This window comes from Eubalaena glacialis, chromosome 8, assembly GCF_028564815.1.
Source record: "Eubalaena glacialis isolate mEubGla1 chromosome 8, mEubGla1.1.hap2.+ XY, whole genome shotgun sequence".
NCBI classification, from domain to species: domain Eukaryota; kingdom Metazoa; phylum Chordata; class Mammalia; order Artiodactyla; family Balaenidae; genus Eubalaena; species Eubalaena glacialis.
Genome location: NC_083723.1, coordinates 108,123,534 through 108,142,015, shown reverse-complemented (window position 1 = coordinate 108,142,015; position 18,482 = coordinate 108,123,534). Strand labels below are relative to the sequence as shown.

General features: G+C 46.1%; 1 protein-coding gene across 3 annotated transcripts in view; it reads left to right on the top strand.

Moving 5' to 3' along the window:
- Window positions 1-18,482, top strand: part of PLXNA4 (plexin A4) — a 447,622-nt gene that overhangs the window by 278,195 nt on the left and 150,945 nt on the right. For 2 of the 3 annotated variants that reach the window (XM_061198737.1, XM_061198736.1), the window contains one exon: window positions 5,041-5,172. In XM_061198737.1, coding sequence (XP_061054720.1) covers window positions 5,041-5,172 — 132 coding nt within the window. The remainder of the gene's footprint in view (window positions 1-5,040; window positions 5,173-18,482) is intronic. The other variant, XM_061198735.1, reaches the window with a different exon arrangement.

Here is an 18,482-nt window from a genome sequence, read left to right as displayed (position 1 = left end):
ATTGAGGACAATCTCAGAGACCTCTGGGACAACATTAAATGCATCAACATTCAAGTTATAGGGGTCCCAGAAGAAGAAGAGAGAAAAAAGGGGACTGAGAAAGTATTTGAAGAGATTATAGTTGAAAACTTCCCTAATATGGGGAAGGAAATAGTCAGTCAAGTCCAGGAAGCGCAGAGAGTCCCATACAGGATAAATCCAAGGAGAAACATGCCAAGACACATATTAATCAAACTATCAAAACTTAAATACAAAGAAAAAATTTTAAAAGCAGCCAGGGAAAAGCAACAAATAACATACAATGGAATCCCCATAAGGTGAACAGCTGATCTTTCAGCAGAAATTCTGCAAGCCAGAAGGGAGTGGCAGGACCTATTTAAAGTGATGAAAGTGAAAAACCTACAACCAAGATTACTCTACCCAGCAAGGATCTCATTCAGATTCGATGGAGAAATTAAAACCTTTACAGAAAAGCAAAAGCTAAGAGAATTTAGCACCACCAAACCAGCTCTACAACAAATGCTAAAGGAACTTCTCTAGGCAGAAAACACAAGAGAAGGAAAAGACCTACAATAACAAACCCCAAACAATTAAGAAAATGGTAATAGGAATATACATATCGATAACTACCTTAAATGTAAATGGATTAAATGCTCCCACTAAAAGACATAGACTGGCTGAATGGATACAAAAACAAGACCCATATATATGCTGTCTACAAGAGACCCACTTCAGACGTAGGGACACATACAGACAAAGTGAGGGGATGGAAAAAGATATTCCATGCAAATGGGAATCAAAAGAAAGCTGGAGTAGCAATTCTCATATCAGACAAAATAGACTTTAAAATAAAGACTATTAAAAGAGACAAAGAAGGACACTGCATAATGATCAAGGGATCAATCCAAGAAGAAGATATAACAACTGTAAATATTTATGCACCCAACATAGGAGCACCTCAATACATAAGGCAAATGCTAACAACCATAAAAGGGGAAATCGACAGTAACACAATCATATTAGGGGACTTTAAGACCCCACTTTCACCAATGGACAGATCACCCATAATGAAAATAAATAAGGAAACACAAGCTTTAAATGATACATTAAACTAGATGCACTTAATTGATATTTATAGGACATTCCATCCAAAAACAGCATATTACACTTTCTTCACAAGTACTCATGGAACATTCTCCAGGATAGATCATATCTTGGGTCACAAATCAAGACTTGCTAAATTTAAGAAAATTGAAATCGTATCAAGTATCTTTTCCGACCACAACGCTATGAGACTAGATATCAATTACAGGAAAAAAACTGCAAAAAATACAAACACGTGGAGGCTAAACATATGCTACTAAATAACCAAGAGATCACTGAAGAAAGCAAAGAGGAAATCAAAAAATACGTAGAAACAAATGACAATGAAAACATGACAGCCCAAAACCTATGGGATGCAGCAAAAGCAGTTCTAAGAGGGAAGTTTACAGCAATACAGTCCTACCTCAAGAAACAAGAAAAATCTCAAATAAACAACCTAACCTTACACCTAAAGCAATTAGAGAAAGAAGAACAAAAAAACCCAAAGTTAGCAGAAGGAAAGAAATCATAAAGATCACATCAGAAATAAATGAAAAAGAAATGAAGGAAACGATAGCAAAGATCAATAAAACTAAAAGCTGGTTCTTTGAGAAGATAAACACAATTGATAAACCATTAGCCAGACTCATCAAGAAAGAAAGGGAGAAGTCTCAAATCAACAGAATTAGAAATGAAAAAGGAGAAGTAACAACTGACACTGCAGATATACAAAGGATCATGAGAGATTACTACAAGCAACTATATACCAGTATAATGGACAACCTGGAAGAAATGGAGAAATTCTTAGAAAAGCACAACCTTTCCAGACTGAACCAGGAAGAAATAGAAAATATGAACAGACCAATCACAAGCACTGAAATTGAAACTGTGATTAAAAATCTTCCAACAAACAAAAGCCCAGGACCAGATGGCTTCACAGGTGAATTCTATCAAACATTTAGAGAAGAGCTAACATCTATCCTTCTCAAACTCTTCCAAAATATAGCAGAGGGAGGAACACTCCCAAGCTCATTCTATGAGGCCACCATCACCCTGATACCAAAACTGACAAAGAAGTCACCAAAAAAAGAAAACTACAGGCCAGTATCACTGATGAACATAGATGCAAAAATCCTCAACAAAATACTAGCAAACAGAATCCAGCAGCACATTAAAAGGATCATACACCATGATCAAGTGGGTTTTTCCCAGGAATGCAAGGATTCTTCAAATACGCAAATCAATGTGATAAACCATATTAACAAACTGAAGGATAAAAACCATATGATCATCTCAATAGATGCAGAAAAAGCTTTCGACAAAATTCAACACCCATTTATGATAAAAACTCTCCAGAAAGTAGGCATAGAGGGAACTTACCTCAACATAATAAAGGCCATATATGACAAACCCACAGCCAACATTGTTCTCAATGGTGAAAAACTGAAACCATTTCCACTATGATCAAGAACAAGAGAAGGTTGCCCACTCTCACCACTATTATTCATCATAGTTTTGGAAGTTTTAGCCACAGCAATCAGAGAAGAAAAAGAAATAAAAGGAATCCAAATTGGAAAAGAAGAAGTAAAACTGTCACTGTTTGCAGATGACATGATACTATACATAGAGAATCCTAAAGATGCAACCAGAAAACTACTAGAGCTAATCAATGAATTTGGTAAAGTAGCAGGATACAAAATTAATGCACAGAAATCTCTTGCATTCCTATACACTAATGATGAAAAATCTGAAAGAGAAATTAAGGAAACACTCCCATTTACCACTGCAGTAGATAGACATGGTTCCTCCAGCACTCCCAGGGTGATGCTTGTTTAACATTAACTACTTTCACTCCTAGAAGAGATGCAGGTTTATAGAACCAGTAGGACCTAGCTCAACTTGTGTTGGTGTAGTATGTAAGTGCACTGAAGAGTGGACTCTGGAATTGGTTGGACCTTGACAGGGGTTGAGGCCATGCCAATTGCTAAATGTGTGACCATGAACAAGGTATTAAACCTCTCTGTGCCTCACCTGTAAATGGAATTTTTTAAGGCTTATTGGAATAAGGCTTAGTGGAATATTAAGGCTTCATGGAGTTATGAGGTTTAAATGAGAGGGTAAATACATGTAGAATGCCTAGAATCGTGCCTGACAAATAGCAGCCACTCAATCGCTAGCAGTTCTTGTTCTTATTCATGTAATGGCCCAAGAGCCAGCAGCTGGTCCAGCCTACCTAAATTTTGTGATTGCCCATCATTCAGCACATCCACCATAAACTCCTTTTATTCATGTCTTGTGTGAGACTCTTTCAGCAGATGGATGAATGGATGCTTTCCTTTCTGTTTTCTGAAACAAGTAGTGGATTGGGGTGGGGTGATGTGAAGGGAAGAACCCCCTTTTTCTTTTTTAAAGGTCTTTATTCTATTTTATTTTTATTATTTTTTTGGCTGCACCACATGGCTTGCAGGACCCCAGTTCCCTCACCAGGGATCAAACTCGGGCCCCCTGGCAGTGAGAGTGCTGAGTCCCAACCACTGGACTGCCACGGAATTTCCAGGAACCACCTTTTCAATTACTGATTTCCTGCCCTGGCAGAATGGGCAAGGGCGGGGGTCATACCCCCATCCTGCCTCCTTGGGCCTGGGAAAACTTGCCCCATTGGTGCTCCCTGGTCCACCCCTCTGTCCCTGCCCAGTTCACCTAGTTTCTTCTGATGTCCACATCCAGCACATCCGCTCACCCTAAAGAGCAGGGAAGTTGGAGCCAAATGATAAAGATGATCACTCGGGCACTGAATCCAATTTCCCTCGGGAATCAGACCACGGGGCACTGGGTGGGACTCCTTTCTGCTAGCATCCCCGAGGGGCGCTTGCTCCTGCCGGCAGCCTTAAGGGGCTGGAGACCAGCTGGCCACGCAATATCACTCTCATGCTGCTGTTCCAGGGGTGATTCACAGCTGGGGATGAAGCCCGGCTGGGCTGGGGGCCAAGGCCATCACCTCGTGGTCAGACTTGGGTGGTAATCCCAATTGGTTTTGCATGAGCTCCCATTTCATTCAGATTAAGGAAGGACCTGGCCAGGGTGGACGTCTGGTGGCTTGGGGGTGGGGACAGAAGGAGGAGGGCTACTGGAATCCAAGGCATTTAGATTTTCAGGGCTAAACATGTCTTTTGTTAATTCCTTCACCAGTTTGTTTGTTTTTTTTTCATTGCTGTTGTTGTTGTTTTCCTGAGCTTAATGGGAAATCTGCAAAGAAGAGTTTGAACTTCATGTATTTCTTCATTTTTAAAATAAATATTTGCCAAGCGCAAGTGTTTCAGCTTCAGAATTGGGAATGACTGGCAAAAGCCTCTGGAATTGTGCAGGCTGGAGGCCGCTGCCTTTAGTGGCACCCCCAGGAAGTAAACGTGAAAGCCATCAAGGAACAGGGTCCCTCGTGTAACTGGAGTGGTAGGAAAAGCATGGACTCCAGGGTCAAACTGGATTCTCATTCTATCACCAGATTTGATAGCTCAGGCCAGTTGTTTAACGTACTGCTTCTCATTTTCCCCATCTATTCTATCAGTATATCAGGTAGGACTTTTGATGTTGCAGAGAACCTTTTTATTACGTTAACAATAAGGTAATATCCTGAGTAACTAGAAAGGCCCGTCCTCTTCTCCAAAGATGTACAAGCAAGGCCTCAAGGACTCGAGCCTAAGGCCTAGTGAGCCAGAGAGAAGAACACCAGATTCTTGGTGCAGCCCGGTTTGGTCTCCGCCTCATCCCTTCTCTTTGCCATTCCCAACGCGAGGCCCCTGGTGGGCGTGTGCCGCTCCTGCTCCTTCAGGCCTGGCCTCTGGGAGGCAGGGCTCACTGCCTCCCCCTTGCCTGTGGGAGGGGCCCCGGGCGGAAGCTGGACCGCAGGCCACGCTGGATCGGAACTCACACCGGCTCTCCTCTTCCTCTTCTCCACAGATCCGGGTAGATGGCCCCAGGGGCAATGCCCTCCAGTATGAGACGGTGCAGGTGGTGGACCCCGGGCCCGTCCTCCGGGACATGGCCTTCTCCAAGGACCACGAGCAGCTCTACATCATGTCGGAAAGGCAGGTAAGGCGCTCTGAGCTCTGTCAGACATTTGTCTTGCTGCTAAGGACTAGCCTGTGGCTCCGTGGAAACTTACAGGAGGCCGGCTGCAGAGAGGGGATTTGATTTATTTGGCTCAGTGTGTATCCTTTCTATTATGCTGCCTGGGGACAGAGGCTGAGTGTGCCGAAACAGGGAATAAAACCTTTCACATATCAAAATATCTGTGAGTCAAGAACAAATCCACTGACTTCAGAGTGACGGTGTGTGTAGGTGCAGGGCCAACATTTGCTCTCACCTGAAGAAACATGGTACAGATGCCCAAGTTTTTGGTCCCGATTTCCCTACACACTGTATAGTTTCCCACCAAGGTCACCTTCCTGGACCCTGGAGGTCTATGGTGGGCAAGGATTTGTCGCCCAGAAAAACTTAGTTGGGGGCACATCATGGAAGAGTCAGATAGATGGAGATTCAGAAAACAGGGTCTATGTGTGTGAGATGAGATGCTGTAACATGTGTCCTGAGGCTTCGTATGTACCTGGACCTCTAACATGGAACCTCCAGCAAATTCCATGAGGCCACACCAGGCAGAACAGATATGGTGTGAGGATTGGTATTAGCTGATGTGGAGTAGGAAGTAGCAGAGTTGGATTTGCTTCTGGAACTCAGCTGAGAACTAAGTTCTTCAGGGGTCCCTGAGCTCAGACCAGGACTCATACATTTGCAGCGGGCAAAGGAATAAATTTCGCCTTGGAAATTCCATCCATTTAAGGGTATTTCCTGGGGCGCCCTATTTCACAGCCCGCAGTGTTCCACCCCACAAGACACACCCCACCCCAAGTGCGGCTTCGCATTGCCATACGTCTGCCCCTGTTGCCTCTCTGGAGGATGGGTCATTCTGGGAGCTGTCCTCCCTGCCCATGAATATGTATACATTAGCTCTGAGCGGCAAAGGCAGATTCCCCCGTCTTATTCATCTTCATTAGCGAGGCCTGAACTCCCCAGAGGACCTTGCTGACAGAGTCTGGATTGTTCTGCCTGTTCCCTCTCTGCAAAGTGAGGGAGATAAATACCACATTATGCCGCCCACAGGGCCTGTGCATTATGCCTTGGCAACCCACAGCAGCTCCACCCTCCCCAAGAGCTCGATGACATCTTCTCGTGGCGAGGGACCCCCATTCAGCCACACTGGGACCCATTGTGGTGCCCTCGCTGAGGCTGCCATGGCTTGGGAATGGCCTGATGTGGAGCCGAGAGGGGAGCATTTTATCCCAGGAGTCCGGACTGGTATGAAGCTGCTCCTTTGCTTTCATTTCTTATTCCTTTTCCATGAGGCCCACACTCCCCCTCCCTGCCTACCTCTAAGGCCCTAGACACTGAGGGGAAGCAGCTTTCCCTGGTGGAATGAATTCTTTGGAGAAGACCCAAGACCTCCACAGGCATTGAATGTTTCAGGATTTCTTACGTGACCTGAAAGCCAGGATTTCTGAACCTGGGACTTAAAATATCTAAGGACTTCCAAAGAGGAAAATCTAAAAGCTGTGTGGAGCCCCCTCTAATTGCTGAGTTGGGATTCTGAGGTTCTTTTTTTTTTTTTTTTTGGCTGCGTCAGGTCTTAGTTGCAGCACGCGGGCTCTTCGTTGCGGCGCGCAGGCTTCTCTCTAGTTGTGGCGTGCGGGTTTTCTCTCCTCTAGTTGTGGCGCACAGGCTCCAGGGTGCATTGGCTCTGTAGCTGTGGCCCACGGGGTCCAGAGCCCTTGGGCTCTGTAGTTTGCAGCACGCGGGCTCTCTCGTTGAGGCGCGTGAGCTCAGTAGTTGTGGCACGCTGGCTTAGTTGCCCTGCGGCATGTGGGATCTTAGTTCCCCTGACCAAGGATCGAACCCGCGTCCCCTGCACTGGAAGACGGATTCTTTACCCCTGGACCACTACGGAAGTCCCAGGATTCTGAGGTTCTTGATTTCACCTGTCCCACTTCCCTGAGAGCACGGTCAGTGGTCAGTACCCATTCAGGCTTGACGGCGAGGCATGCTGGGAGCTCTGGATTATGGGCACACTGGGAAGGAGAGGAAGGCAGGAGTGGATAGAGTTAGGGCCATTATCCGTTATGGGGCTGCTCCTCATAGGCCTGCCACCCGAATCACAGTCCCAAGACCCTGACGTCTGGGCCAACACGCGTCCATTGGGGTTGCAGATTCTTAGTGGGGAGGGTAATATAGCAAGATGGGTAATCAGACTGACCTTGGTGTCAGAATATCTGAGCACGAACCTTGGTCCTACCATTTACTAAGTGTGATCTCAGATAAGCTCCTAACCTCTTTAAGATTCGTTGTCCTCAGCTGGAACATGGATGTAATGATAAAATTCAGTGGTGTGGTTCCTAGGATCTAATGACATAATGCACGTAATCAGCATGACCCAAGCCTGGCACAGCGTAAGGGCTTGGTGAGTGGAGGCTGTTATGCTTATGACATTGCACCAGGAGCGTCTGGAACTGGCTGTGTGTGGAGTCTGGCAGGTGGTGGCATCAAGATTCTGGGTGATCTATCGGGGGTGGAGCACAGGAGTCCAGGTCAAGGCCGAGGCAGGCTCCTCAGCAGGGATCCAGGCCCAGTGGAGAGCAAATCAAGAACCCACAGCCTGCAGTTCTGACTGGGCAAGAGCAGCTTGGTAAATATATCTGGAGATATACCAGGCCCCGGGGCTTCAGGACTAAGGCCTACCAGCCTCTGTCGGCCGGTGGGTGAGTCTTAGCCATGATGGATCGGAACACCTTGCAAGGCTGGGACTGCAGGCGGAGGGTATGTGCTCGGCCCTGATGTCGGCTCTGCCTGAAAGGTGCTTCACTTTATCATCTAATTTTTTCTTTTCCCTTAAAACTTAGCTCTGCTGTCACATATTCAGTGAGCTACTCCTGACCCGTGGTTTACACCTCTGCGGTAGCTCTTCTCAGACTGAGCCGTGATGACTTTCTTGTCTTTCTGTCCCAGCAGACTGGCAGCAGCTGGAGGACAGTTCTATGTCTTCTTCGTCTGCCTAAATCTCACCTTCTAGGCCCTTGATAGTTACTTGATGAATGTACAGATGAATGAATGAATGAATTCCCAGTGTCTTCACACAACCAGAATTAGAAAAGAGAAGAACTGATATGAATGATTTATTGCTTATCTTAATTCCCAAGTTTGAACTTATATGATTAAAAGACTGTACTTTAGGTAAAGAAAGCATTCCCCCAAGCTTCAGTCATCTGTTTATCACTGCCATGAGTTTTACCCTGTTCTGAACTATTTTTTGCTTTGTGTTTTCATTTATATAAACTTGCTGGTTAAACTTAAATAGCCTACTTTAACTATCTCTTAAATAATAATATCATACATCTGATGTGATAGTCATATATAATATACCTAATTGTGATATTGTGATTTATAATAAGAACTATATATTCAGTCTTCATCCCTATTTCTGGCACAGAACTACCGCAGTCCTTGGAATTTCCTGAGTGATAAAAGCAATGGGAGCTATTACTACAATTATTTGCAGGCTGAATAATTCTATAGCTGGGATACTGTTTCTGTTGTTTTGGATATGTGAGTTCCTCTCTATTTCTTGTCCAGCAAGGGCTCCTTTCTATGTAGTACACTTTTTCTTGGAGTGGCTGAGTGCGCCCTGCTAGGTATCAGTGTCATTTTGTCAGGGTCTGCCTGTCTCTTGCAGTGCCATATTATGTTTCTGTCTTTTTGCTTTTCTTCTGCGTGACTCTGGGTATCTCCCTAGGGTGTGTGTGTGTGTGTGTGCACGCGTGCACGCATATATGGACACACACACACACCTTCCCCTGTGTCTGTCTCTGTCTGTGTGTCTCCAGCAGTCTCCTTGCTTTGTACACGTCTGTGTGTATGTATATGGTATATATTTACTACAACTGCAGTACTCCCAAGGGAATGTCTACACACACTGAAACCAGTGTGATAAAAACCTGCCAAACTGATGGGAGGGAAGTGAGAGGAAATGTCAGCAAGGCAGACAAACGAGGAGATGAGGTGGCAGAGCCGGGGCTGTCCTCAGGTGCCCTGGAGCAACCCACTACGGAGGGGAGAAGCAGCTGTCCCCACCACAAGGCGAGGCTCTTCTTTGATAGGCCCCAGAGCAAGTGGCAGATTTCTCAGTAAATTTCAGCATCCCTGCCATCCAACACACCACCTCTCCCCTGCCTGAGAGCCAGAGGCCTTAAGCACATGTTTCTGCTTTTTGAGATACACTTTCAGTTGTGTCTGGGCCAAAGCTATCTCTCACGGCATTCTTTGCTTTACTGACTCCTGTTGACAGTGGGTCAGCTTCCAGGTGCCTGGGGACATCACAGCCTGTCACCCTCATGAACCAGTGGCACTCCAGTCCTAGCTGTGAACCAGGATACAGATGTCTGCAAGGGCTGAGGAGGTGGGTCCAGAGGTGGGCCCACCTGAGGTCGGAGTTACCTAGGAAAGCAGGGCCAGGCAGGGGCTGCTCTTCTTGGCACCAGCATAATCCCATAGTGAAGTAGTGAGGGCCATCTTGCTTTGTAACGAACCACCCAGGCCTGATTCATTCATTCACTAAACAGATATTCACTAAGCAACTACTATGTGCCAAACACTAGCCCAGGCACTGGGGATTCAACAGTGAAGAAACAGATAAATATCCTTGACTTTAGGAGCTTGCAGTTTCAGCAAGAGGAAGCAACCAAGAAGAATCAACCTGCTAAATAAGTCCTATAGTAGGTTAGCAGGTAATAAGTGCCATGGGGCAGGATAATGGAGATTGGGAAGACTGGTCAGGGTGAAAGGGTTGAAATTTTAAACAGAGCAGCCAGAGAAGGCTTCCCAGAGAGCAAGGGCGTCAAAGTGAAGGGGCCTGTTGAGGGTCCCTATCCCCTTCCCTCTTCTTTGTATTTCTTTTCAAGCTCTTTGCCTGCGGTTGTGAAATTGAGAGATGGCTAAGCCTGCGTGGTAGGAGAGAGGGAACTGGGGAGAGGATGCTTTGTGAGTGTGATTTGTACCATGTTGTGAGTTTCAGAAGGAAGCTCAGTTCAGGGAAAGGTGGTATTGGGGTTCAAGACAGACAGGCTCACACCCCTTGGGACTCAGACCCCTGTCTGGGTGGTGCCTCTGCTGAGGACACTCTGTGTGATGAGGGGACCATTATCGCTCCTCTGTGTCCCTCCCTGCCCCTGCCTGCCTCCCGGAATGTTCTGAGATTAGCCAGTGCGAAGTCTGACAAGCTCAGAGGTCCATGGACATCGCTGTCATACAAGTGCAGTCGTGGAGGGAGCTCCTGCGGCCCAAGGCGATGGCTCCTGTACGAATGATTCTACTCTCTTCACGCTGGGTCCCCGGGCATGTGTGTTCCTCCCACCCCTGCAGGGCCAAGCTGTCCGCTCCAGTTTGCATTTGGATGGCCGACACCGTGACAAGGCCATTTGGACATTTGCTCCAGGCACCCAGACGGGGCTGTTTCTGATAGCTCCTGGGAGAGGGGACTTGAAGCGCAAGCCTGAGAGTGAGTGACAGCACACGAGCCACCTCAGGCATCCGCAAAAAGAGAAAAACTGTTGCCGTGTTTCACCTAGTCTCACTCAGGCAGAAGCCTTCCCGTTTGTCTGGAGCTGTTCCTGAAGGTTCCCGTGCATTGTGACCAAGATGTTCCACTTCTCCCTTCCTTCTCAGTAAAGGCAGAATGTCTCCTTGGGAGGGACCTGGACAGGGGAGAGGACTTCCTGCTTCAGGTCCTACGCTCCAGTGCTGGTCCCTGGATTCTCCATAGTGTCATACAAGCTTAGAGCTAGAAAAGCCCTCTAGGCTTCTCAGCTCCAGTTATCTCCCGCTGCCTTTTCCCCTACAGCAGATGAGCACACTGAAGCCCAGAGAGGTCAACGGCTTGTCCAGAGTCACACAGAAGGCTGGCGGAGGAGCCAAGTTGGAATCTAGCCCAACTCCTACTGCAGGGTCTGCTCCGGGCCCCTCTTCCAATGAGGAGCTCTCAGTGGGGTGAGAGATGCGCTTCATCTCCTAGTCTTCCCAGCAGGACTGCTCTGTACCCCAATCCGCAGCTGCCGAAACAAGCCTTAGAAATCGAAGGGATTGCTGGGGGTGGAGTGGGCTGAATGCGGCACTGGGGGGGATGTAAGAACGCGGAACCACCCCACTACCCCACTGTGAAGGAGGGCCCTTGGTTTATTCATCCTTAGTTCCAGCCCAGTGCAAGTTGGGACAAAAGCCCCTTCTGTTCTAGAACATGTTGGGGGTACACAGGGCCCCAGACACAGCCAGGACACCCCATCAGGGGAGTAGGCAGTGAAGCACCCTGCCCACACACACACTCCTTTTCCAACTGACATGCCTCTCAAGGGTCCCTCCCAGAGGCGTGAAAGCCTCCAGTATCTGAATAGGGTCAAGTTCAGTAGCCTCCCCGAGAAGAAACAATGAGAGTGGCCTGGCATTTCTCAGGTGATCATGGGGGTGACTGGGATACAGAAATGTGTGCAGGATGGAGACCACAGGGTGCTGATGAATAGACCGCGAACGTGGAATTTCACCCTGGCCCTCAGCACTCACCAGCTCTGCCACCCAGTGCAAGTCACTCAAGCAGAGTTTGTGCTTCAGTTTCTTCATGTGGAAAACACAAATGATAATTACCTGCTTTCAGGGCTTTTAGGACTAAAAGTAATATACGGAAAGTGCCTAGTGTATCTTTAGGACTAAAGGTAATGTACGTAAAGTGCCTAGTTACACAATCATCATTATCATTACCATTATTACTAATACTCTTAGGAAATGATGCTGCCAGGGGTATGGACACCCAGACAAACCACTGTTTGGTGGCTAAGGGCCATTTCAGCTCTGGCCACCAGCTCTCCAGGATTCCCTGGTACCTTCAGTCTATTTCAGAATCCCCCAGAAAAGCCTGAGCGCCCCTTCACACCTGTTAGCCCTGCATCCAGGAGACTGAAGGGCGGGGGACCTGGGGTCTCCCACCCCAATCAAACAGAGCTGCGTCCCTCCACGGGGCTTGGTGGGGTTTCTTTGTAATTCTACTTCCGCTCTTGGGAAGGAATTTAGTTGGAGCCCAGCCCCACTGGACTTGAGGTCGTCACAGACTGGGCACCTGAATAACACTGGCTTTGTCACCTGTCAGGACTTCTAGGGCAGACGGGAGAACAGTTCTGTGCCCCGAACAAGAGAAGAAGAGCTGGTATGTAAAGGCAGAGCAGGAGTCGGCAGGGAGGGGTGGAGTGGGAGGAAAGACAGGAAATCCAAGGGCCAGGTAATTGGGGGACTGCCTGGCAGCTCTCTAATCCTGAACTCCATTCGGCATCTGTCTCGGCACTTGCATCCCACTTGGCGGCACGTGTGGAGACTCCACAGTACGGGCAGACAGGGCCAAGAGCTGCATCTCTGCCACCTTTCAGGCCCCTCCCCGTGTGTGTTTATTAAGTGCCCACTGTATGCCCAGCACAGAGCCAGACACTATGCAGAGTAGAGAAAAAGCAGAGGAAGACATGTTCTGGAAGTTCTGTAGGAGTGAGGTGGGCGCAAACTCCAGCCTACCGGACGTTGGAAAGAAAGTGGTCCAACTGTGGGGATTGCCCTGGAACCACAACATCCTTGTGCAGTTGGGACCCTGGTGGAGGTGGATGTCAGCCCAAAGGGCACACTCTCCTTGCGGGTTTGAATGGGTATCACGAGGACTCTGTTCTAGAGGCTGAAGCTCTTGGGGTGTTTCCCAAGACAATCCTCAACTCTGTGGGCACCCCATTCCCTTACACAGGGTGTTTGCGGATGGAAGCTGACCCCCACAATCCCAGCCCTCTCCCCTTCCTCCAGGGATGGCGTCGGAATGGAAGTGGTTAAGTTCAGAGAGAACTGATTTGACTTGTGCTTGAAGTTCTGCAGAAAAAGAGAAATACCGGATACTTAAGTAAGTTGTGTCCTCAGTTTGAATATTGATGAGACGTTTTCAAAAGTAAATAGGTGCGTGTTAATTTGTGCCATTGTTCAAGATGACTAGTTGGCATTAGTGATGTCACATGACTCTGCTAAACACAATATAGGTTTAAAAGTAGAAATTACAAATGGCAGAATTATATCTAATCTGAGTCTCTCAAGTGCATTTCAAATATCACGTGTAGACAATGGAGGCAGGAATTTGAAACTGACTCAGAGACAGTGCGATCATTTCAAGGGAATGTATGATGGTTGAGGAAGAGGCTGTCTGGATATTTAAAGAAAGTTGTGCAAAACAATGAAGGAGTGGAGAAATAGGTATATCCTCCTGGAAAAGGGTTCAGTGCTGGTGCCGAAGGCTATCCAGTACCTGCTGGGTGACTTGAGGATGTTCACCTCAGGAGCGTGAGCTGGAACCACATGCCCTGGTTTCTGGTCTGGCTCTGCCACTCTCTACCTATATGACTTTGAGCAAATTATTTAACCTCTGGGTACTTCAGTTTTCTCAACAGTAACATGGGGATAGGCTAGTGCCCACTGCCTGGGTGGTTACAGTGAGTAAAGTAGAAAATGTACATACAATTCTTAGCGCAGTGCTTGGCACTTAACAGGGGTCAACAACACTTAGCTTTCATTTTTATTATTTTCAGTAGGCTGGTCTATTGGAAGGGTGTCTATATTTTATTTACTTATTTAATATTTTTACTTCCCTCATCCATATACTCACTCTTGTCTCCTCCAGGACCTATCAGGCCTGTTTTGGGGTGCCTGAAATGGCAGAGAGCAAACCAAGGTGGCCTGCGTGGACCACACTCCCCAGTCAGCTCTGCCTCCCAGCCTGAGTCCAAGGGCACTGAGGCTGCTCTAGTGGCCCATTTGTGCCCAAATCACTTCCTTGAGATATCCCTTTTGGAAGGGGGTCACCACTCACACCTGCAGGTACCTTCAGGTTAGGAGGAGAGACCCCTCAAGGGAAATCCTACTCCCTTGTGGCCCCCTTTAGTCCACAGGACTTGGCGGTAAATGCTGGCCCTCATTAAGACAAGGGTGTCTCAGGAGACGAGCAATATGTATGTGAAGTGTGACATTTTCACGCGGTCTCCCACCTGTCCCTTGCCTCAGTACCACTTTAAACATCAGTTAGTCAGCGTTTCCCAAATTTTATTCTCAGAGCCAAAGTTTTGCAGGATATTAAAAAATAAAAGCAAAAGCTTTCTTTGGTCAAATATTTTGGGAAAATCTGAGTTAAGCGGATAATCTCGACTGTAGCATTTCTTAGAATGTCAGTGCACTATCGAGTATTATAAAGCTCCAAGCTAGAGGTGCACAGGCAAATTTAGGAGGTCGTGACTCCCAGATTCACTTGACCATGAAATTCACTTTACCAGGAGCACCCAGAGCAGAACCTTCACTGGGGAGGACTTCATTTCTATCCTTTCCCAGCTTTTCCGGGTTTCCCTCCCTTCTCTTGAGCTTGTCTCCCTGGCTCTAGGCCTGGCCCTAGTCTCTCTTCCTCTGTCCTGTTTCATTCCTAGGCACAGACTGAATTCTTGGCCTTAACTCTTCTGAGTTTGGGAAAGGAGGGTTCTTTTGATCCAAGCCTCAAGGTCACAGCCAGACTTTGGGGCCAGGGTTCTCTCCTTCCAGCTCACTGCACCTCCCACCCCACACCGGGCTTGCTCTGCTCACAAGCGCTCCCAGGACCAACTCTCTTCTATCCTAGGTGCATGGAGCCCTCTTCAACTCTGAACTTAGCCCCCAGCCTTAATCCTCCATTCATTGTTCTTCTCTGAAAGTCACCAATTTCGTTCAAATTATGAAAGTTCTGCCTCTCGCCTACCGTCGCCATTCAGAGGTATACGGTTCTCACCTGGGATTCGTGGGTTATACCACTTTGCATCTTCTCAGATGGTTCTTAATGTAGGAGCCATTGTTCATTCTCAGATCTTTATTACTCTGTCTTCAAAAATTAAATGAATGCTGATAACACAACACTCCTAAATTCACAATGATTTAGAGGAGACAATTCATTCATGTATCATTTTGCTCCAGAACAGCAAAGACCAAACTAAAACATTTGGTGCCCTTTTTTGCTTCTCTAGTGTAGCGGTCTTAAAGCATACTTTGATGCTAAATGGCGCTAAGAATGATCTGATGGGGCAAGGGAAGAAGTGATTAGAACATCTATTTATTTTTCTATTTAAAAGAAGAAATTAGGCTTCACTCATATTTACTATACAATGGATACTGGGTACTGTTTTCCTGCCTTGGTTTATACATCAGCCATTTATGTGTCAGGAAGGCATGGAGGTGCATGGGAGGGGCCACATCTCTGAGCGGTAGACACTGGTGGGTCTTACTGGCTGATTCCGTTTCAGTTTATGACAACAAATTTGCAATTTATGTGCAACTGATATTATCAACATTGTAGAAAACAATCCTTTAAATAGAATATTTACATATTTTGCAATGAGATGGGAGTGAGCATGAAAACGTTTTTTTTGTACAACACAGAGGTGTTCTGGTTATGGAAATATAAAGATTTTTCTTTTAAAAGAACCAAATGTTCCACATTTGCTGACCTTTTCAGTTCTGACAAGCAGCTGTCAGAACTATGCCACTTTGCCGATAACTTTGAAAAATTAAACACTTCATCTGCCCCCTCAATATAAAGGTAATGTATTAACAATGAGTTAGAAAGTAACTACTTTCAGAAAGAATTTATGGCATGGAGACACCATTTGGGAAGAAAAAAAGGATGTTTGGAAATATTTTCACCTTTATACAATTTGATAATGAGGAAATGTGACACTTTAAAAACTCGTTATCTCAAAGCTTTAAAAACTCAGAAACGGAATCTTCTACTTGCCTAAAAGTCTTCCAAATAAAGAGTTGCTGAGAGTTTTGACCCATTTGTTAAAAAATATAAAAATTCTGCACCTTCCGATTAGTTAAAAGAACAGCTGATTGACATCAGAGAAGACAGAAATCTACTAGCTGAATTTCAACAATAATCTTCGCATAATTGGTGTATGAAACTGAAAAAAAATATCTTTTTTTAGTCAGCATAGCCAACAATGTGCTTTTTGCATCTCTGTGGCTCCGGGAGGTGTCTTTTTCTGTTATGACAGCCATTAAAGCAAAGTATTGAAATAAATTGAACCCTGGACCTCAAAACCCCATATCACTAAGTGCTAAACAAGGACTTTCAAAAACAATGAAGCCAATCCTAACACGTGAGTCTCACCATTATTCATAATAATTTTCGTGATGATAGTAAAATATCGTTTGTACCGTTCATGAATAATAGAAAATAAAAATTAAGATGGTATTTTACCTTTATGTCACTTCATAATTTCCTGATTTTGTGTATATTTAATAACTCAATGTTGTTAATAAATAGAACATGGGTATTCTTTGTAAACAAATATACAAGCCTTGTAGGTGCATGCCTAAAAATTGTTTTTTATTATGGAGTGTGCAGTCAAAACTCTTTAGCGACCTACTGGCCATTGGAGTGTGTAAAACTGCAGCTGCTTCATAAATGACTCTAATCTCAATCTCTGATTTTCACTTTCCTGTTACCTTTTAAAACCACCTCCTTTGTACTCAAGAATTTGTTGTTTAGACCCAGCGCAGAAGCCCATAGAGCCCAGTGTGAGTTGGTGCATTGATGTGGGTGGAGTCATTGTGGTCAGTTTCTTTATTCCTGGGTAATTTACCCAATGCCTTCTAGATCTTTCTAGGGCCCAGATCCCTGAACAGCAGATCTAAAATTCCCTGTGGGAGCAACAGTAAGGAATGCGAGATGGTGCTGACAGATAAGAAAATCTTCAGACAAGCAGATAGCATTACCATGGCTATGCCGGGGAAAGCTGGTGAGGAAGATTCTTGTATCAAAATGACCAGAATGACTGTGGAACTTGAGAATCGTGACACAGACGTAAATCAATCAGTCCAGAGTTAGCCTTTTCTCATCAAGTCTCTGATCCCCACTCATTTCTCCTTTGTCTCACTCTGTCCCCATTCTTTCCTTTATCTTATTTTTGGCATTCTTCCCACCATCCTCCTTATTTATCCCAATCTCTTATCTCACTCTCCTCCATGTTCACCTTCCATGTTCCCCTCTCCAGGGAGGGAGGTGGAGCTGGAATTGGGGTCAGGCCACTGTTTTTCAAACTGCCGGTCGTGACACATTAGTGGGTCGAGAAATCAATTTAGTGGGTCATGAAATCAATTTAAAGGGTCATGACCAGATTTTTTTTTTTTAATGGAACAGAAGAAAATCAAATAGAACAGTGTCCATCAAATATAGTAAGGGTAAGTACTATTTGTGAAACTCTATGTGTACCTGTATGTGTGTGCCCTGGGTAGCAATGGAAAACATATGTCTTGCCGGGAGTCCTGGTCAGAATGAACGCCGCTGGCCTGGGGAGAACGTCTTGCATACACTGGCAGTAAGTTGACTTCAGCTTTGAGCATCCGGCTCACATTTCAAGCCATGCTAATGACATCATCTGACCCTCCGCTAGTTTTTAGTCAAGCGATTTCTCAGTTCCAACAATTTGGCTTCAACAGCTCTTTGTTGACAGTTTGCTGTGACAGCTGTGGGGTGGTGGGTAGGCGTTGGACACAGAGTAAGGCTAACTGGAATCAAGCCTTGGCTTGTTGTGCATCTAGACTTCTGAGTCTCCGTTTTTTCATTTGTGCACCAGTTCAATGCTTTCCAACCTGTTATTTTGTTACGGTACACATGGAAAATGTATTTGTACAGCTCTATAGGGTGATGGAGATCCCCTCATGACCAGGGGGACCAGGCTCTGGGGACACGTCTCCTCCAGGCATTTCCCAGCTGCCCCAAGGGCTAAAAGGACCAAAATGGTAGCACACCTGTGTCCCATCCTCAGCATCACTGCGTGCCACCAGTCCCCAGTTGGGAAACACTGTCAGATGACCACAGTATACAAACAGGTCTGGAAATCTTTGGCCGTGCAACTCTGTATGTAGGTCCCCATGCTGGGAACATACAAAGGGGCATAAGACATCGATGCTGTCTAGAAGCTTACTATTTTAGTGGTTGTCCTCATCACCTGCAGTTTGCAAGAGACACTGTATGGTCCAGCACCAGCTGAGTCCTGGTCAGCTTTCATTTGCAGTGGCCTCTTTTTGCCCCGGGCCCTGACACTTGAAAGTTTTCTTTCTGTGGGAACTGAACACAACTCCTGAACTGCCTTGCAATCTTGATATTTCTTAGTTATAGACATAAACTTGAAGCAAGTCAAGATGAGAGGAACAAGACTCCAGTGGCTCTCCAAATGCCAGATTCTGCCGCATTCACCATGCGCACCGAAGGGAAT